This window comes from Mugil cephalus, chromosome 7 (genome assembly GCF_022458985.1).
Source record: "Mugil cephalus isolate CIBA_MC_2020 chromosome 7, CIBA_Mcephalus_1.1, whole genome shotgun sequence".
In the NCBI taxonomy this organism is placed as follows: domain Eukaryota; kingdom Metazoa; phylum Chordata; class Actinopteri; order Mugiliformes; family Mugilidae; genus Mugil; species Mugil cephalus.
Genome location: NC_061776.1, coordinates 18,494,174 through 18,515,032, shown reverse-complemented (window position 1 = coordinate 18,515,032; position 20,859 = coordinate 18,494,174). Strand labels below are relative to the sequence as shown.

Below are 20,859 nucleotides of genomic sequence, written 5' to 3'. Positions count from 1 at the left end.
AGCACATTGCGCAAGTTGAACCAGATGTTTTGGTTCTTCCGGGAGTGGAGAAGGTCATAAAGTCTAACAACAACAAAACATCAGCAGGAGTTGAGGACACGTCGCGTTTATTTTTAAATTCTAGCTGAAGCGTTGGGAGCCGAGTCAACGCAATCAGTTCGGCTCTGTGTAAACTCCACTCACTCGCCGGTTTATTAGGTACGGTGGTGGAAACAAATTCATGCTAACAGAACAGCCCTTCGTGTTCAGTGCACGTTGAAAGGTGGTGATTCAACTCTGTGATCATTGTGGAGGATGTAGTTTGTGCAGCTGTTGAACTGGATTGTGTTTCAGTTGTTTAGCCCAGGCCAATGGCTGAAATGGAGTTGTTAAAATAATAAGAGACGCATCAGTGCAACATAATACAGTTAAACAGTTCTACAAACCGCATCATGTGAGATTTAGTGCAGGACTGTTGTGTTAGTCTGCTACAATATTAATATTTGTTTTCACTCATGTACCTAATGAAGTGGCGAGTGAGTGTGTATTCTGGAAGTGATCTCACTTTTTTTAAGCACTTCCTGGTGCATGAAATAAGTTGTTGACATCAGGGTATCAGGTCATATACGATCATGTTAGACCCAAGTGTCCATCAACGCACAGAAGTCCTAATTAAAACCGAACCTCCACAGGAATCATTCATCTGAAGAAGCCACTTGGATAAAGCGTCTTCAAGAAAACCCAACAGATTTAAATTTGTTACAGCAGTGATACAACTGCCCTAAAGATCCAAACATCATATTTACTGGGATGTAAGACACAGAGGAAGAGAAATTCTCACTTTCCAGAACCAGTTTTGTACTAATTATTAAAATATTTGCTAATTAAATACCACAATCTTTCACGGCCCCACCTTAAAAAATATTCCATTTATTATTTTGCCAAACTACTGCATTACTTCTACAACACTAAAAATACTTAAACTGATCAATTTCGAAAAGGAATAAGAATCATTTATATTTACAAACACCGTTCTTCATCTGTGGCCTCGCTGCAGGTGTGTCTCTCTACTGCCACCGTGTGGTGTCGAAGCTGCACATTTCCCGTCCGCCAATAAAGACGCCACACACCAGCTCTTAATTTTACAGTAAAAAAATGAAACCAAAAACAAGACTTTATTAAAGAAGCATAAAAAATAAAACTCTTGATACATTTCTTATAACCGCTAAGTCAGCTCAAATCATACGATTATACAATTTTTCCCGGCTCACGGTTAAAAGGTCCATAAACTTTCAAATAAAATATATTTCAATTTTAAAATTTCTTCAATAATTTTCTCATTTTGTTATAAATTGCTTATATGTAGTACACAGGAAATAAGGAAAATAAAAAATGGAAAATAAAAATAAATTTGAAGTAATAAAAAGGGTCACATTATTGTCTGGGATATTTAGGTAAGCAAATAAATTGTAAAAAATAAAACGTGTAAAAAGTTTTTTTTTTTTTTTTGAAATCTTAAAAATTATTAGCTAATGCCAGGTGGCTTGAAGACATGCAGATGGTTAACTTACAAATAATGATACATGTTCTTTAGAAACTACACTTATTTTCAATTAAGTCTTTTTGCTTTTGAAAACAAGATCCCGATGATTGTATCCAGGGTATTTACACACATAGGCTTTAAAACCTATTTTGCTGACGTTTTACATTTTGGTTCTGCATACAAAGAGAATTAAAGCAAAAATAGGAGAGCAGAGGCTTGAGGGGAGTCTGTCACCCCCTTTGTGGCGCGGCTCTCTTCGCATCCCCCCTCTAATCACAAAAAAGGTCAGAGGTCACTGGCTAGCATGCCTCAGGAAACCCTGTTTTCAAACCTTTAGGAAGGAAATGGGGGAAGGGGATAAGTTTGGCAAAAAAATTTAAAAAAAGTAGTAAAAATCAGCAGTCGATCTGCAACAAATTTGTACCTTTTAACAATTAAACTACTGTACATTAACCCTAACACTCTCTCAAAGGCCAGAAACACACTGGTGCAGCACCAGGAATTACTTTAGACCCATCTGGCAAATTCAACACATTTTTATTCTCTAACACATGGACAGTTTAAAGAAGGGCTTTAAGATTGGCCTCAGCGGACGCACACGACAGTCGGCTGTTCGTTCAGACACATTCGCGGCCCTGCATCTGATCCGAGTGTGCGCGCGAAAAAAAAAAAAAGACGGACAGCAGCGCCGGAGTGCGGCCAGGAGGGGGGTGGGGTTAGACGCGGTGGTCCCGCAGCGAGGGGGCGATGGAGGATGAGGACAGGGTCGTCGGGTCTACAGTGCATCGGAGAGGTTAGTCTGAGAACTAGACGGCGTATCACCACCAACAACAACAGTTAACCTGGGTTTTCAGTAGGGAGTTGCACCAAAGCACCATACAGGTTCAGCTCCCGGGCGGGTGGAGTCAGTGCACTACTGCTGCGCTCAACCAGGACAGAGACTCTTCAGATACCTCAGCGGAGCTACTGCCATCGTCACCATAGGTAGCAAACAAAATAACATAAAAACTGACCGGAGCACCAAAGCACAGCAGCAACTGCCCGACTATTTCCTTATTTAGCGTTACCCTTCACTGCCAGACGTTAACACCCGTCCTGATCTGCGACTGCGGCGCCCTACACACCGACAGGATGTGAATGCAATGGCCGTGTAGGAGAAAAAATCATAGGAAGCAAAAACATTCTGCAGCTGGGATTTGAACACAACGTGTGTCTGGAAGCCCTGGATGACCTAGCTACTAGCTGCCATAAAGGATACGGTGATTCTTCCTCCTGGGTGAGCCTGAAAACGTGTGTCTGTGCAGTCAGAGGAAGCCCTTGAGAATCAGTTGTGGGGTCGTCTTTTTTTTTTATGTTCGGTTATCATGGCTTGTCTTATTCTATGAGCTGATTCCACGCGCGTTCAAACGGGGCCGCCAGCGTCGCACCGACCGACCGACTCGCACGCACAAGTGTTAACACTAGAAGAGGCAGTTACTGCGAACTCGCACGGGATCAAAACGAAAACAGGGCGTAACCGCCTCGGAGTCGCTCGGTGATGCTATGAAACGCGGGACGAATCTCAAACTACCAACCACATAGTGCACCGCGTGCTGCCCGGAGCGCAGCGCTATATGGATGCGACAGTGTCATCTGAGAGAGTGCCATACAGCTTTGCTGTGAGAGAGGGGTGGAAGACCAAAACCTAACAAAAACAGTAAGAGCTGTTGCTTTTAATATATATATATATTTTTTTTTTCCTTTTTTAGAGGGGCTGGAGGGGTTACAGTGCATGAAAAGAAAAGGACCGATCGAGCCCCTTGTTATTGTTTCGTGTGGGAGGAGCCGCCGTCTCTCCTTATTGGACTAAACATTCTCGTGTGACATCAGAAAAGCCCTGTCTTATCCCGGAGTTCAAAATATGTCTGTAAGCCACACACTCGACAGTCAAGAGTCAAATCTAGTAGAAAACGCTAACGAGCGGATCTGAGCGTAACAGACACGGGGTGCGAGGGGAGAGGATGGATCAGAGCGTCGCCTTCCTTTAAGACTGAGAGCGAAGGCTGGAAAGAACCTTCTCACGGGGACGACACAGAGTGATGACGTGAAGTATGAGTGGGCATTATTCACACAAACGCACACGCGCACTGAAGAGAGAGAGATGTAAAGGGATTGTCAGGCAGCCAAACACACAGAGACACATTATTCAGTATGTTTCTCGCTTGCTAAAGGATAATTAATGTGAATCAATGCAACGGCCACATTTGAAATGCGGTGCAGACTCATCGGGACGTTACAGTTACCGAACTGAACCAAGAGGCGTCATCGTTTGGCTTTTCTTTTCTGATGGCTAAATTTTATGTGGCAACGAGAAACAGGAATTGATCCTTAAGAGAGGTCCCGTGGGTGTATTGTTGTTAGGTGCCTGACGACAAGCCAACAGCTCCGAGCGAACGGAAAAAAAAAGAGGAACCTTCACCGCTTGGCGTCACGGACAACAGCATGAGTGAGAGCGGAGGAGGAAAAGGGGGGAATTCATGAGAACAGGTTGCGTCCTGTCGAGAACATTAAAATCAGGAGTAGAAAAGTGCAGGCCTCATTGACAGCTTCATCGAAAAATATCTGTTAAGTACAAAAGTGTCAAAAGGAAAGGCTGTGAGAGAGAGAGAGAAAGAGAGAGCGAGAGAGAGAGAGAAAGCAGGCAGAAATCTGAAGAAGCCAGAATGAAGAAATGTCGAGACAGACCGAGCAGCCGTGTGGCTGCCCCGGGTCAAAATGAAGGCCTGAAGAGAGATAAGACACTAGTTTCCTTCCATAAGTTCACCACCCAGAGACGGTCTGAGCCAACTGTCTGCAGACCAGTTTCACTGAACTTCACTCTGAAAATAAGTCATTGTCATTATTATTATTGTTATTATTAATCTCGACAGTTATCAGCAATAACATCCTTATAGTATCATCATCTCTATTAATGCATTTAATATGGTCCATCGTTTGTGTGTGTGTGTAGATTATTAGTGTGATTCCTTCCATTGTCTCCGCCACAGCTGGTGCCCCACTCCAGTACCCTCCCTCACCCCCCCGCCCTCCCTCGCCTGAGGCATTAGGAGAAGATGCGGATGCACTGTGTGGTTGGAGTGTGACAGACGGGGCACTCGGGCTCGGCTGACTGGCAGATTTGCCCGGCGCACTCCATGCAGAAAAGGTTGTGGCCGCACGGCACCAGGGCCGCCGTCACCTCGCTCTCGAAACACACGAAGCAGTCCCTGTTGACTCCCGGGCTGACGCCGACCAGGCCCGCGACCCCGGGGCCCGAGCCGCTTTTCAGCCGGCTCAGCATCCCGGAGCTGAGGCCCACGCCGCTGCCGCCCCCCTCGGAGTCAGTGGGCGAGCCGCCGGGGAGGGAGGAGGCCGAGCAGGAGGAGTAGCCGGTCGACGAGCCGCCGGAGCTGGAGCTCGACGCCCCGGAGAAGGAGCCGCCTCCCGCGTTGCCGGACTGTAGCCAGGAGAGAGTGCTGAGGGGGTCGCTCTGGGCGCGGCGGGCCAGCGGGTGATCCATGGGGCCCACCCCCGTGTCCTGAGGCAGGGTCGGAGACAGCCGGGGAGTGATGGCGCCGCCGCTGAGGCCGCTGCTGTTGCGGCGTAGGGGCTGCTGCTGCTGCTGCTGCTGGGAGGAGCCGGCCGCCTTATTGCCTGTTCCGCCGTTGACGAAGGGGGCCCAGATGTTGGAAGCGGTGAACTCAAAGCCCAGTTCCTCTGAGGAAGGCAGCCCTGGGGTGGAGTCGCCCCCAAAAGTGAATCCTCCTCCAGCGCTGCTGGAGCCTGTGCTAAAAGGGCTGGTGGGGCTACCTCCCTCGTTGGCCTTCCGGGCGGCGTTGAAGCTGTCTGAGCTCATGCCGCCATTGTGCGTGTGGTAGGTGACCGAGGAGGACATCTTCCGGTTGGACGAGTGGTGCATGGACATGGGAAGAGGAGCGGGAGGCGGGGAGGGTGGAGGAGGCGGAGGAGCAGAATGGTGATTTGAAGCCCTGGACCACAGAGAGGCGCCCAGTCCTCCGCTCAGGGAGCCGAGGCCTTCTAAACTGACATCAGTGCCGTTGGTGTGGAAGTCATTGTCACCCTGCAGGTCTACAAAGGTCCCCGTCCGCAGAGTGATGTGAGTCTCGATCTCCTCTCTGGCTCTGTCCACGTTCTCTGGCATCCCAGTCACCTCGAACACTGGGTCTTTTTCTCGACTGGGCGTCACGATGTAGGTGTGAGTCTGCTGCTGGATGCGTTTGATCGTAGCTCCCTTTGGTCCAACAACCAAACCGACTACTCTGTAGGGAACTCTCACCTGGGTCGATGACAAAAGAAAATATTTCAGTCAGAAACGTTCTACAGATACTAACCACTCACCAGTTACTTGATAGAATACAACTAAACATAACACGACTATGCCACAGGTGTCCACGTACCTGGATGGTGGTCTGTCCCGGTAGGTGTGGGGGTCCGGGTAGAGAGCCTCCTCCCCCGGGACCTCCAGCTTTGCAGCGTGAAGCCCGGATCATAGAGAAATGCTCGGCCGCAGATACAATTTCACGCTTGGCCATCTCCACGTCCTCCCTGCGTCCAGTCACGATGAACACTGGGTCCTCGCCCCGGACTGGAGTCTTTATGTAGGTGTTTGTTTTGGCGCGCAGGGCCTTGATCTTACAACCTGGAAGATTCAGGAGCACAAGGGTGTCACAGATTTACTCCAGATACAACAGTCCTACAATAACACCACAATAAACATGTGAACCCTCAAGCTGCTGCACGCTGCTCCAAGTCTCCTCACTTAACATTCGCACAACTTCTACTGTCATATATTTATTGTATACGTGTACATTAAAATGTGGCATATAGAGTTGGTTACATTTTTGTATTTTGACTGAATCTGGGAAGTGTTTACCTGACCTTATTCACAGATCACAACATCTTTGCTTTGCACTAAGGCTGCTTTAAAAAATGTTGCGTCTGTTTGACACAAAACTGTAATTTATGCAAAAAAGTAGATCATAATGACCCCTCATGAATAAACATCCCTTAATTAGAACAGGTCAGAGCTGTAGGTGTTTACTGATGCGCAGTTTATATTTGTTCCTTAATCATAACAACAACACATCAGCGGGAGCAGTGACAGCAGACGTGCGGGATCTTTGCAGGGGGCCGTGTGAGCCCCCCGACACTGAGTGAAAGTCTGCTGCACCGCCTCGGTCATGTCCTGATCCACAGCGCTCTGCTCCTTTAAATGAGGACGCTCGCTTCTCCGCGACCAATAGGACGCGCGGAGCGTGATGTCATCCTGGGAAGCAGAAAGCATGGCTTTTTCAAACAAAGAGAACAATGCCGTAACGCTGCCGCGGCTGCGACGGGAAACCCGGACCCACGACACGGGCATCAATTACGTGTAGGGCCCGGGCGGATAAAAATAAAAAAGCGAGAAACGGTGCGAGCGGAGCAGCGGCGGCTCAGCGGAGCAGCGGCAGCCTCGGCAGACGGAGCTGGGTGCAGGGCGTAACACCGCCCAGTCCCGTGTTTGTGCGCCTGCTGCCCCGTTTCAAGCCTCAAAATCCGCTCCGCAGAGCCGCTAATAAACAACAATAAACATCTGCGGGGGGCAGGGGCTCGACCTCTTCACTCGAGGTGCTACTTGTGATCTGGGATGTGTGAAATCGGCACCTCTCGCTGTATTTCCTTTGTTTGGTGCAGGCTGCTAGACATGTCCAGACTCCCGACAATCTGCCGCTTTGTCTGACCCTCTCCCTCCCCTCCCCCTCTCTCTCCCTGCCTCCCTCCCCTCCCACTCATCAACCGCACTCACTCTGTCAAGGCATTGACTAAATACCAATAAAAACACCTAAATACCACAGGTACCCCGTTTTGAGGGGAGTATCCGCATTATGCTGCCATTAAAGAGACAAACAGCGGGTGCAGCAGGACCAGAGCACCAGGCTCAGACAGTTAAAGTTCAAGGGACCCCCCCCTCCTCCTCCCTCCCCTCCCCTCCCACCAGGCAGGCACCCAAACAAAGAACAGCCAGGCTGCATGCTGCCCCATAAACACATCATAACTCATTACCCCCCCAAAGCACCATCGCTCACCTTGTCTCCCCACTATTTCGGCCACATGTTCAGAGCTGGGCACGGGCACACATTCGGTCATGTTGACGCTTCTTTTCCTGTTGCAGAGGACGGAGCTTTGTTCCCCGTGGAGCATGGGGTGGGAGCCGGCCATGTGGTAGCCGCCTGAGCCGTAGTACTCCGGGGACGGAGAGCAGGACGTCGGCGAGTCCCGGGACCCGCTGGGATGCTCCAGCATCTGTAGATCCACGTAGCCCCCTCCACCCACGCCGTTGCAGCCGTCGGATCCCGGCCCCTGGGTCCCGTCCAGAGTGTCCACGAGCCCGCCGCCTCCGCTACCGCCGCCGCCCCCACAGTCCACCTTGTCCAGGGCCATGAGTGACAGCTGGTCCAGGGCAAAGCGGAGCGCCTCTTGGTGGTCCTCCTCCCGGGACTCTTGGTCCGTCTCTCGGGGCAGACCCATCCCGTTGTGCTGGCTGCTGATCACCACGTCGTGGTCCATAATCTCGGGGTGGAATAAAGGGCTAGGCATAGTGTCTCCGTGGATCTCACATCAGACCACGGATGCCTGTTTGTTGGGAGTGAGCTCACCCTCTGTTGAAAAAAAAAAAAAAAAACAGAAAAACAAGAAAAAGGGGTCAGCTATTTTAATTCAATTAAACAAAACAAACAAAAAACCTGAGTGTGGATGATGAGCGTGGAGCCGCTGATCTCTCAACATCAGTAGTCTGGCTCTGAGCTTTTGTCTGTTGTTGCTCCTCGTCTGACAAGTGAAACCAGGAGGAGGGTTGTTTTGTCGGGATAAAGCATGTCCGTCCCCACACGGCTCAATAATGCATTTCCCAGCGGCGATAACAACAGCCTTTGCCGTGCCGACCTCAGACACGGCCGTGTGTGCTGATTTAAATAAAAACATGTGAATAAAGTGAGGGCTGTGAGGTGTTGTTAGCACCGACCAGCAGGCTAACAGGAGGCTAGCTCCACAGTCACGTTGTCGACCCCTTTGTTTGGGAGCACCGCGCTGAGCTCCGACAAGCCCGACGACTAGTGCCCTGTTTATTTTCAAAATTAAACAAGGGCAGAAAACACGCACAAACTTACTTTATCTGGTCCTTTGTCGACGGGCTCCTCTCCTCGCTTGTCGCCTGGTTCTTGAGGGAAAGAAGAAGAAGAAGAAGAAGGAGGAGGAGGAGGAGGAGGAGAGCTAGCGGGTTAGCTAACCAGCAAGCTAAACGGGGGGCGTAGGAGAAAGGGAGAGAAGGAGAGAGAAGGAAAAAACGTTTAAAAATCAAAAAAGAGCCTCTGTGTTGTTTTTCTCCCCAAGTAGAGTCAAAGCATTTTCACGGGGGTGTCACTGGGTCTTCATTCTCCGCGTCGTCAGGGAAACCGCAGCCGAAACCCAAGGTTAGCGGGTACCTTTTGGTTAAAACTAGTGGTTCTGGGCTCTCAGTCTCTCTGCTGCCGCTGCTAATACTAATACTGCTGCTGCCGACGATGGTGATGATGCCTGACCCCGGTCGGTCGGTGTCTCAGTGTCTCGGTGTCTCCGCCGCCTTTGTCTCGCCAGGCTCACGCCGCTCCGTCTCCCGCACACGGCACTGACGTCACCCGCGACACAACAATGGGTTCAAAGGCCACATGCAGCAGGAGAGGAGAGAGGGAGGAGAGCATCCAGACCCCTGACACCGTTACTGTGTCTGTCAACCTGCAGGATCCGGTCTTATTTCAGCCTCGCGTGCATGTTTTTTATATGTGCACATGTGTATCCCGAATTTTAATGGTACCAAATATGTGGTCATGGTTGGGTGTGTTCATCATGGCTACCAATGAGGTGTTTGGGGGGGAGGTCCAACTGTGAGGGATGCTCAAGCACTGTCTGCAAAGCATTTGTTTTGTTTTTCTTGGCTGTTACAAAAGCTGTTCACAGAAACGATGAAACGGGTTTATTTAAAATCATGCAAATGCTCCACGTGTAGCTTATCTTCCACTATATTCACACATAAATCATTTGAATGGTAGGTTGCTATGTGCTCGATTTTATATAATAACAATGATCACAAGCCTGTGTGCAACCCCTTGCCAGTTCATTAGGTACACTAGTGAAAATGGATGCATTTCAAGTCTTGTCTTTGTGAAAGTTGTGGTGTTCTGCATTGGTTTTAAATAACTTAGATGTTGATTCAACTATGTTTTCATTTCAGAGGCTGTGGTTTGAACGACTGAATTTTATTGTGTTGCACCGACACCTTTCTCTTATTTTTACCACCCCATTTTATTCAGTGGGCTAAATAACAGAAACACATGGCCGTGTTTATATCACAACAGTCTAGAGGAACCAAACTACATGCTATAAAGTGATCATAGAGTTGTATCACCACCTCCCTCACACTGTTTTATCATAAACTGAATATTGTAACAGTCACGATTTAAGACAGATCTCTTTAGATGTTTCTCCTTTACATATAGCCATGAAGAGAAGGCTACTGATGTCCTTGCAGACTTCCAGTGAAGGGATCTTAAAAGGAGGGATTTGGTTCTAAAAATCGGACAGTGTTTTACCAACTGTTAACTGCTTGTTTTAGCTGAATTTTGAGGTTAATTCATTTTGACTCCCATATCATACACTGAAATCACATTAGAAAATGATTTCTTTCACAGCACAGACAAAAGGAACAATAACTCTGACTCCATCAATATCCACATTTGGAAAAATAAAGAATAAAAGGCACACAAACACACACAACACCTTAAATCACAAAAAGAGCTGCATTTATTTGACAATGGTACACAGAAGAATCTCGTAATGAGGTACGGTGCATCAGCGTTGTATTTTTTTTGTGTTTCTCTCCAATGTAGTTGGTAAAATAATAATGACAATTGTTTTGTCAAACGCAATGACTTCAAAACCATGTAAACTTACTGTGAGAAGAAACATGAAACTGTAAAACCATAACTCGTTCAGTACTTTACAGCCACAGGAGCGCTGTGTGTGCATGTAAAAAATACTGCAAATTATTATGCTTCCAAACATATAGCACACTAACTACTGTGTCAGTAAAATATAAAACAACAAGTTCTGATACAACAATTCAAAAGAAACGCACTCCGCAACACCAACTTATACATTATAACACACGTCATTCACATACACAAGGTTTGAGTTTTCAACATTGAGCTTAACCAGCTGTTAACTAAATGTAACACTGCATTGTATGAAGCACCATCCACAGCTGTCAGACATTAGTCGAGGTAAAAATGAGAACGGAAACTCAAAGCACCTTTTCAGGATTACACATGTAAAAAAATAAAGACTACCGTCTTTGTTTAGGTTAACAAATTTTTGCAGAGTCTCTGCATTGTGTATACAAATCTTCATGGAGTCATTTAATTGAATATTTGAAAGATTTTACAGACAAACTTCACGTCAGGCGAGTCTGTGGGAGAGATGAGAAAGAGATGATTGTAACAAAATGAACTGAAGTACATTCATAATCCAGTAACCAATGATTTGCTGAAGAAAGCAAACACGAGTTCATCTATACTTGAACCACTTCAGTGTACCTTGGCTATGATTCCTCCTGGTCCACCTGCTCGACCTTCTCCTCTACTTTGTCGGCTGCTGCGTCTGCAGCTGAGTCCTCTATGTGAGCCAGCATGTCGGCCATAAGAGCTTCCTCAAGACGCCTCCTCACATTCTGCACCAGGTCCTCCTGCTTCCTAAGGGGCACACGAAGAGAAACACTAGAAGTAACACTATGGCATCTTTTGTGGCTTAACTGTTTGTTTTACTTAATAATTTTCAAACAGAGACAAAATCTGAAGGGGCCACAAATACATCAAGCAATTCAAAGTCAAACCATACAAACATTAAACTAAGAATATAAACATCCAAGTCAATGGCTATAAATATAAAAACTAAGGCAGAGATTGACGTGAGACCAGTGTTACAGCCCCTGAGATTGATCAACCACAGAACTTGAAGACATTTCTCAATCAGTATAAATTGTCAGGCATAACATTATGATCACCTTCCTAATATTCTAGTAAATTCTCCCTTGTGCCTCCAGTTGTGACTCATCAGATAATGGACATGGACCTTCTGAGGGTGTTTTGTGGTGTCTGGAAACACAGTGTTGTTAGTGGGGGTCTTTGGGTCATATGGGTTGAGGGGAGGGGCCTCTGTGGGGCCATCAAGGAGTGTCGTTGCTATGGGGTGGGAGTACCTGGTCTGGTCTAGGTGGGTGGTACAGGTGTCAATAAAATCCACATGAATGCCAGTTTCAAAAGTTTCCCAGAAGAATATTGTATTGTCACAAGATGGTAAATGTGCTTGACTTCCCGTTAGTAGTCAGCTGTATCCACAACGTGTAATTGGAAACGGTCTTACAAATATAATCGTGTTTTACGTTACAAAAACTTTGGTGTTTAATTCAGTTCCCTTTAACAGCAGCACAATTTACATCGTCCAAAGTGATCATTCCATTGAATCAACTGATTTCCGATGTTGTCGCAACAGAAACTAAACATTATAATAATCAGGAAGGAGGATTTTACCGATATATTAGAAAGTACCAATTTTCACGAGTCTATGTGGGTGTATATGAACATTTCATTTTAAAGAACTCCGCATAATATTCTGAGGGTCAGAATGTTTGGACCTGCACTCATTTGGTTCAGGCACTTTAAAAAATTCAAGAACAACATAAGACATTGTCACTACGTCATCGATGTGCATGACCAAGGAACTGTGTACATTGTCCACATTACATTTTGCTGTTTATGCAGAAAACTGTGATCTGAACCATTTCTTTAGACTTTAAACTCGGGTCTTGTGCAGTTCTGTGTTTGAGAGCATGCAGTTCGGACAATGATGGAGGACTGAAGCTGCTGTGTTGTTATCTTCATGTGGCCAGTGTCCCATAAAAAGACAACAATTCACTCAGGACCATAGTCTTCTGAGAGTAAAAAGTCTAGGAGCTATTCAAGTTAACAGCACATTAATAGTTTGGTGTCCCTTCTTAGATTCTTTTTATGTATTAATGTACTACATATGGAAACGTTTTCTGTGAAATCTTATTCAAACACACAAAACCTACACACTGCTGAGTGCATGCACCACACTGAACTGCACTCAAGAGTTGATCCACATATTCCTTTAATGGCCAGTAAGAGACAGTCGCCAATCCTTGGATATGACCGTGACAAAGCTACAGAGGTGTTGTGTAATGATCTTACCTGATGTCATCATCAGTCACTACGAAGGCTTTGCAGAGGGGCTGTGTCGTGTTGAGCCAGACTCCGGGGTTTTTCTCCACTGCAGCCGTAAGCTGCCCGGTGATGGGCGCCGGGCTGGTGTGGAGGGCGCTGGCGATTGCAGACAGCAGCGTTTTGTCTGAACACACAGGCCCAACGCCTGATGAGAGAGAATAAGGGCAGCATGGGTCAGCTCTTGGAGAAAAATCCTTATCTTGAACTATAGACGGTGGACATGTTTTACCCTGTAAGCCTTTGGGAAGATCCATAGTTTTTACCAGTTCCTCTGCTATATCGAACGCATTTAATCCACTCAACTTCCTCTCCCAGAACAACTAACAAGAGAAGCAAAACAAAGAAGGGGAAGATTCTTGTTAATTTTTTGGGCACAATTTCCCCAAATGGAACATGTGATACATCTTCACATTGTTCAGTGATGCCGCTGACTCACTTGTTTTGGTTGGTCCACAGCCTTCTGGGGGTCTGTCTTCACCTTGTTGTTGGGGTGATTTGTCACCTTGGTGACCGGCTGTTTGAAGATGGAAGCTGTCTGTCGAACTGGTAGTGTTGTATTTAAGTCGGGCTTGGCCTTTAAGAAAGACAACACCATGAGTGACTGGGCAAAATCAAAACCGCATTTCCATCAGTTTTATACAGTGTGTAATAAAGTGCATTATTATAATACAAGAACAGAAGAATAGTTTCTCAGATGGGCCGTGTGTCTCTTAACAGCAGAGACGAACGGCTGTAATGATGTTGATTTCGCAAAGCGCTGACTACTCCTTGTAATAAAGTTGTCGGTCAATCATAAAAAAAGTGTGTGTGGGTGATTTCACCTGGGAAATTATATCAATGTTCAAATTCAAACTAAACCAGTGATAAGAATCTACATTTATTACTAATCACAGTAAACGTTTATGACAAAGGTCAAAGTGAATGAACAAACAGGTGAGTGATTCAGACTGTTGACATAACACACGTTGCCAAGGCGATTCATTAGTCGTAGTTTTATGGCAGATTGGCAAAGAGTGTGCCGTTAAAAAGTGCCTCATGATACTTTAACTATAGTTAATGCTGGAGGGCATGTAGGACACCATGCGTCACACTCAGTGTGGAAGAACGTTACACAGCGTGTTGAGACACAGTTTGAGTTTTTGGACCATTTAATTACGCTAACTGCTTTGGGTTCAAAACAAGGGCTCGAGTGTGTGGCTGAGGCCATCCAGAAGTTAATTAATCAAGAATATTTGGCAGAGCTTCAGCAGGTTTATAGAGAAGACTATGAAAAAAAACTGTGTCTAAATGTACAAAACAAATTCAGATCAAAGTCTCAAGACTGGAATGAATCTTCCCTTCAACGTTAATGCTTCAAAATGTCTATTTAAACGGCTGATTAATGAATAAATCTAAGCGAGGGGAATATATTTTACATGCACCTCAAATCACTGGAGAAGCAACATTTTAATTCTATTCAAGTACCATAAATAAAAAAAACCTCACCCTGACATGATGATTGTTGTCGTACAGATTCTTGTGCCTGCTGCGCTGCACGTTGTTCAGGAGCGAGCGTCCAGTCCGAGAGTGGCTTGCATTCACATCAGTGTGGAGGTTGCTGCGGAAGATCTGGGGCTTACTGAGAATACGCTTAACAGGCAGACTAGAGAGAAAGACACAAAAACCATCAGTGGAGGTTTTAAAGTACTTACTGCCCTATAGAGAACAAATAAAACTCTTTACATGACGAAGTTAGATGTAGGCTACAGGCTACATACGGGGGAATCTTTGCTGATATCACAGGGAATAGTATAGAAATCCACGCAAATCAATTAAAAAAAAAAAAGTATGTGTCCATGCTGAACCCTGTTTACTGGTGCAAACAATGGACATGTGAGCAACAGAACTGGACCCCAGTGAAATGGAAGAAGGCGGTTTGGTCTGACGCATCAGATCATGTGGATGGCTGGGTTCGTTCTCTTAGATGGGAAACATAAGGATACAGCGAGCAGCTAGTGGTCAGCGACAACGCTCAGGTGGTGGTAGACATCAAAGTAACTTCAACGTAAATGCCAGGATACCCTGGTTTACTGGAGGAACATAGCAACAAGACCATCAATGGTCAGTTTACCTGTCACCTGTGGTTTTAATGTTTTGGCTGACCTGTGTTTGTTGACAGTTCACAGTTGTCAAGTTGACGTTGTTGCACAGTACACAAACACATTTATTTAATTAAGAAAATAAAATCTTTAGGCTAAAAGCACTACTGCTTAAGTCATATCTGAATGTTTTGGGAAAAAAATGCAATTTTAACCAATCACAGTGGTATTTTATTGATATTGTAACAATAAGCCTAAAAAATGACTTATAATGCCATTAGACCATAGGTGTCAAATACATGGCATGCAGGCCCACATCGGTCCACCAGAGGGTCTAATCTGGCCCGCAGCATGAATTTGCAAAGTATGAAAATTACATAGACAACTGCAATCTTTCAGTGATAATAACTGCCTTTCCTAATTTTAATAAAAGTGATGCGGACAGAACAAAACGCTGAGACACGGGACTAAACAGCAATGCACCCAAATTACACTTATTTTTTCTTAGGATTTTGTTTAAGGATAGTTAATTAAATGTACTTGTTGTTCTTGGACTCAAACAAATGAAAAAAGTCTGGATTTGTCATTACTTACAGGTTATTATTAGGTTGATGTTGATAAGGTTATGTCCAGGCCCTGTGAGATCAAACTACAGGCTGTATGTGGCCCCAAGCCAAAATGAGTTCAACCTCCCTGTATCAGGCTGATGAAATGTAAGCTGCCCCATCCCACTGAGATGTCAGTCACAACAATCAGTCTTTATTGACCAGACCAGTCTTTGACAGATTTATCAACATCTACAGTTCTGCAATAGTTTTTATAGATGCGAGTATCCGTGGTGACCCAGTGCCATTAACCATTTATGGGGCAAGGAACCATATCTGGTAACTTCATCTGGCACACATTTTAAATTGCGCCGGTGTCTCTCAGTGAGGTTTCTGTATGAAACGCTGAACATAACTGATTTATTAAGTACAACTAAGAAGTGTGCTAATGTTGCTGTCTAGTGTGATAATTGTTGACATGTGCCTGAATTAGCTCTTATGTTCTAAATACATGTTTACATTTGTTTACCACTTAAGGTCAAGGAGCAATATATCTTAAATTCATTAATCTTGATTTTATTTATTTATTTATGTTTTTTAGTAATTGTAAAAACAGTCTTCTTAGGCCCTACAATAACTTTCCAAGTATCTTAATGAGCGCCCTATGAAGAGGGGTTTCACAATAAGACATGTCTGGCAACACACACACACACACACACACACACACACACACACACACACGGTTGACTTCACCTCAGCGGAACGCAGCCTTCATTAATACACCTGAGGTTTTGAAATGTCTCAAGTAAATAAAGGGTTTAACGCTAATGAACGGGCTCCGACCGAAGCCTGCCAGAAAGTATGTGCATTGAAATGACTTGCAGGCTTATAAACGAGGGGCGGGTTAGATGCGAGCAAACAAATTCTCCATCTTTTAGCCTTGAACACATGTCAGTGGAGGGTTGATGGGGCCCAGCTCACCGCAGGTCAGGCGTGTGTAAACAATGAAAGTTAGCTAGCTAATCAGGCTAGCAGCGACACCGGAACGTCACCGTCCCGCAAACTACCGCAAGAAATGAGGCCAAGAGTTTACAAACGTTATACAATCAAATCAGCGTGAACTATTCGCTTAGCCACAGCAGCAGCTTTGTAACTAAACGTCCTGTCCATTTGCTAATGAATGTTCCTTGCGTGCGTGCATTTCCTCATCATTACAACTCCTTCCGTCGCACGTTTAAAAAGTCCCACCTCTTTCTTTCCATGGTCCCGGTTGTCTCGACCTACTCGCCCGTGGTTCTGGCTCATAAAAGACGATAAGCCAGCAGCTACCTGCTTATTATTGCACTCATGAATTTTCAGTCCGATTAGCTGTCGATGTCTTGTCTGTCCGTCTGTCTGCACGTCTGTCTGTCAGGACCTTTACGGCTGTAGATCACTCCGCCCCCAGCCTCGTAACACACTGTAATCCATGCGCCGGGAAACTAGTGCGAGAATTACCATCTCCATTTTGTTCTGATAAACTGACCGATACGGGTACTTTTAAAACTATATTTATTCACTTTATTCAACTGTGTGAAGTAGATTACAGTAGTTTCAGAGCAGCTTCATTAAAATTATGCTTTAACTTTTGTGTATCATTTATACATTACAGCTACAAAGCAGCTTTATGCAAAAACAGATACAGTTTTTCTGCATTAACCCATGCACTTTTTTTTTTTATCTAACTTTACTTGGGTATTAAAACTTCTGTCCACACTCCACATTGTTGCATTACTTCTCTTTACAGATTTGTGGTAATCCAATAATGTCATATGATAAACAAAAGTCAAAGAAGCAGCCTCGCCATTTTAAATCATGCTCTGACTTTCCGATTTATCTGGCAGTTTCTTTTTTTTTTTGGCATTTTTATCAGTGTTTTATCAGTGTTTGTATTGTCCATTATGGGATAGATGCACTATTATTAAATCGCCATGTCCACCAAGGTTCTGATGTAAATTAGAGCCAAACTCCAACACACTTAATCTGACTTGAGTAAGTCGGCAATATTTAAACCAGTGCAAGACAAACAATTACACATGGCCATGATACATCGCACATTCTTTACTTCGCCTTGAAACAGAATTAAGAATCACATTTGACCCACAGAACAGTTGATTAAAATAAATACACGTCCTCTAAATAAGCAGGAAAACAAAAGAAATGCACATTGATGAACTCTTTCTTTTTCTTCCATTCTCGCTGGCAGAGGAACGTTGAAATGCCGAAACCCGGTGCATTTCAGTGGATGTTGGTGGTGAAAAGTTCAATGTCGACTGAGCCCACTGGGTGAGGATGTTGAGAACCAGCTTCCTGTCGTGCAGTGGCTGCAGTCCATATTCATCGTGTAGGTCTTTGTGTAACAAAAAAAAAAACAAACAAATAAAACAAAAAACTCAGAACCGACCTGTAAAATAAAAAGTTGTTTTAAGATTAAGCACCATTCAAATTCAGCCGACACTCTTCATGGACTTATTCACTGACGTGTGTAGTTATAAACAAAATACTTTCAGAGGTCAAATGCTTTTTCAGGTCGTCTCATTACAGAATGCTACATATAGTCTTAAAATAGGTCACTGGCCTTGATTCTGGTCTCCTGACACCTCTAAACTGTCTGTTTTCTAGTTAGAACCGAGTTAAGTATCCACAGTACACCGCCACCTTCATCACGCTCTAAGAAATAGTATCAGTAACGTTGTGTGTTTAAAAACAACTGAATCCGGATAAAGAAAGATTGCCAGGGAAACTTAATGATAAATGTTGCCACACATTTAGTAGCTTCCATTTTTACTACAGTAAGTATACACAAAGAATAAACTATATATGGCCACAAAAGACAGAATGACACATTTGTTTCATTGGTGTTGTGTTGAACTCATAAAATCCTTAAAACTTTCAACGTTTGTTAACTCTTGGCCTCATTTCTTGCGGTAGTTTGTGGGACGGTGACGTTCCGGTGAACTTTCAGAAAAGCCGATCATTTAATTTGAAATAGGACAAGAGACACACATTAACTGAGCAACTGGGACATTTGATTCCAGCAACATGTCTCAAACAAGTTGAGAATGGAGCATGTTTACCTCAGAGTTACATCACCGTTCTCTAACACCTCTCTGGGAACCAAGGAGCTCAGCTATTCTTATTTTGAACATGAAATGCTTTCACATTCTTGCTTCATGTAATATTTCAGCTGCTCGTCAGTCTGGAGTCTCCTCTGTTGTTCTTTTTGTGTCGTATTGCAACAAATGTCCTCACTGGGTGACATGTCTGGACCGTAGGGAAGACTACTCTACTACAGAGCCACGCTGTTGTATTACGTGCAGCAACGGTTTGTGCCTGAAATTGAGTTTCAGTCACAGTTGTGGACAAACCAACACACTGTGTTCACTGGGAATGATTTTCAGAAGCTTTAGAGAGAGTCTGTGCAGTGATTTCCACAACACAATCATTGCCTTTTCTAATGTAGCGATGCCAGACTCACAGTCTCAGCCGTGCACCTTGTGTACAGATATTACTCATAATCACTTTATGACATTATGGACCATGGATGCTGATATCCCCTAATAAAATATGAGTGATGTTTCACAATAAACTACCCCGGGTAGGTTCATTGAAGTAAAAAAAAAACAAACAAAAAAACATGATAGCATGCGTGTTTAATACTTTTGTTTACTACTTTTATGTTCATCTTGACTTTCTATGATCCTTTCTTCACACAAGGAATCATACTAAAAGTGGCTGAAAATGATATTGAGTATGATGCTTGGCCTTTCCTCGGACTAACCTGACTTCCACTAGTCATCCTTCTTGAATTTGCCATTGATGTAGGGGACGTAATCCAAAACCAGTCGCCAGTCTGTGAAGTGGATCAGGGCTACACCTGCGGTTGCGCCCCAAATAGTCATAGTAGGGATCCTGTGTGGAAGAGAAAACATTCAAGATTGATTTGTCCATTTTTCTTTCATTCAGTGGCCAGATAGACTTTTCAATTAACCATTTTAGTTTGTTATAAACAAATATTTATTCTAGGACTTAAGTGTTGAGGAAAACATAGATCTGGGTACTCCTAGAGGTCAAACTGTTCTATGCAAAAAAGACATAAAAAGATCAAAGATCAATTAAACATTAAGAGCTAGATGACCAAGAGAGGAGTGAGAAGAGTTGAACCAGTCTGAATTTTACATGCCAAATAATAGTACACTTGAATCATAATAAAGCTTTATGGGTCGCTTGTCCTTTTCCATTTCAAATCCATTACACTGTCAGACTATTTAAACATTTAGTAACAATCATTTTGATTGTCATTAAACCTCTGCTTAACTAAACAATTATCTGTTTTATGTGTAATCACATCAAATGTTATCCATTGAAGTCAGGTAGCTGGTTGTTTACCATGTACTTAAAAATTTGATGAGAAATTTACATTTTTTTCTGGAGTGGAAAAAGAAAATGAACAAATAAAAAGGTAACACGACCTATGTTTAAAAGATAAAAACCACTGATAACACGCTGACAGGTTTCTAAAGCCAAGCATGTCCCCCAGCTTTGACCTCGGCTAGGCTAACAGCTAATGTTAGCTAAGGACACGCTCAGATTGTTTCTACCAAAGGTCTGAACTCTCACTTCCTAATTTTACCAGCCATACGAAATAAAACAGCCTTACCACGCCTTCGCGATGGCCACATACTTCTGTCCGACGATTTTACCGATCATTTTGGCTGAACTGTGTCCTTCTGGCGGTGGACGAACAGCTTTATGAAGCTGAGAAGAGAACTACGCTTGGTGCGCAGGCGCAATGGGTACTTCCGGTTGTTAGTGAAATAAAAGCTTCTAACTACCACTAATGAAAGGCGGAGAAACAGAATAGCAAAAGGTACGTGAGGAGGAAGTATATGCAAGAAAAGTGTCGATTCACTCGATGAGTAAAACATAATTATATTAAAGCAACAAGACGGAAATGTATGTTAATGTATATCCCTTTATAGATGCAACTTATTTACGTACAGCATTCCAACAAAGCTATGTCGATGGATTTTATTTTATTATGTCTTCGACAGTACAATAAAGGGGCCATGTGTTACTAGGAGTAGAGTGGACTTTCAGCTCTCTAGTGCCCCTTAGCGGCACCGTTAAGATGTGGTAAAACACAAACAGACCCCCAAATCATGTCCGCCCTACACGCCCTTCTTCCTCCCAAACGTGTGTTTACTTTTAATGCCTGAGCTTCGCAGTTCTGAGCGCAAAAAATACTGTTTTAAGGTGTCAAGTTTGTCTGAACACAGAAAATCTGACGTAGAATTTGGGACAATTATTTGGGAAGGCCTCTT

General features: G+C 44.3%; 2 protein-coding genes and 1 long non-coding RNA gene across 4 annotated transcripts; all 3 read right to left on the bottom strand.

Moving 5' to 3' along the window:
• Positions 1-1,115: 1,115 nt before the first annotated feature.
• LOC125010108 (RNA-binding protein MEX3B) lies at positions 1,116-9,353 on the bottom strand. 2 transcript variants are annotated; one of them, XM_047588471.1, is made up of 5 exons: positions 9,022-9,353; positions 8,707-8,833; positions 7,627-8,199; positions 5,959-6,200; positions 1,116-5,837 (listed from the first exon to the last, which is right to left on the bottom strand). In XM_047588471.1, exons 3-5 carry the CDS (start codon positions 8,135-8,137, stop codon positions 4,605-4,607), a joined length of 1,986 nt encoding a protein of 661 aa, XP_047444427.1. In that variant the 5' UTR covers positions 8,138-8,199; positions 8,707-8,833; positions 9,022-9,353; the 3' UTR covers positions 1,116-4,604. The 2 variants fall into 2 exon arrangements, with proteins under 2 accessions (XP_047444427.1, XP_047444426.1); XM_047588470.1 differs by having other exon boundaries at positions 8,707-9,353.
• Positions 9,354-10,352: 999 nt separating this feature from the next.
• Positions 10,353-16,917, bottom strand: mbd3a (methyl-CpG binding domain protein 3a). The gene is made up of 7 exons (XM_047590654.1): positions 16,745-16,917; positions 14,359-14,515; positions 13,310-13,447; positions 13,103-13,193; positions 12,841-13,018; positions 11,167-11,322; positions 10,353-11,039 (listed from the first exon to the last, which is right to left on the bottom strand). Exons 1-6 carry the CDS (start codon positions 16,756-16,758, stop codon positions 11,172-11,174), a joined length of 729 nt encoding a protein of 242 aa, XP_047446610.1. The 5' UTR covers positions 16,759-16,917; the 3' UTR covers positions 10,353-11,039; positions 11,167-11,171.
• A 2,440-nt stretch (positions 16,918-19,357) lies between these two features.
• Positions 19,358-20,341, bottom strand: LOC125011382. Its single transcript, XR_007113180.1, has 2 exons — positions 20,196-20,341; positions 19,358-19,447 (listed from the first exon to the last, which is right to left on the bottom strand). It is a non-coding gene; the product is annotated as an uncharacterized LOC125011382 (long non-coding RNA).
• Positions 20,342-20,859: the final 518 nt, after the last annotated feature.

Excerpts from the sequence above, each read along its gene's own strand:
- LOC125010108 (XM_047588470.1), bottom strand. The coding sequence starts at position 8,137 with ATGCCTAGCCCTTTATTCCACCCCGAGATTATGGACCACGACGTGGTG. Across the intron at positions 6,201-7,626 it reads CGAAATAGTGGGGAGACAAG|GTTGTAAGATCAAGGCCCTG; the intron begins GTGAGCGATGGT and ends TGAATCTTCCAG. Across the intron at positions 5,838-5,958 it reads CGGGACAGACCACCATCCAG|GTGAGAGTTCCCTACAGAGT; the intron begins GTACGTGGACAC and ends TCATCGACCCAG.
- mbd3a (XM_047590654.1), bottom strand. Across the intron at positions 13,019-13,102 it reads TCTTCCCAAAGGCTTACAGG|GCGTTGGGCCTGTGTGTTCA; the intron begins GTAAAACATGTC and ends CTCTCTCATCAG. Across the intron at positions 11,323-12,840 it reads GTGACTGATGATGACATCAG|GAAGCAGGAGGACCTGGTGC; the intron begins GTAAGATCATTA and ends TGTGCCCCTTAG.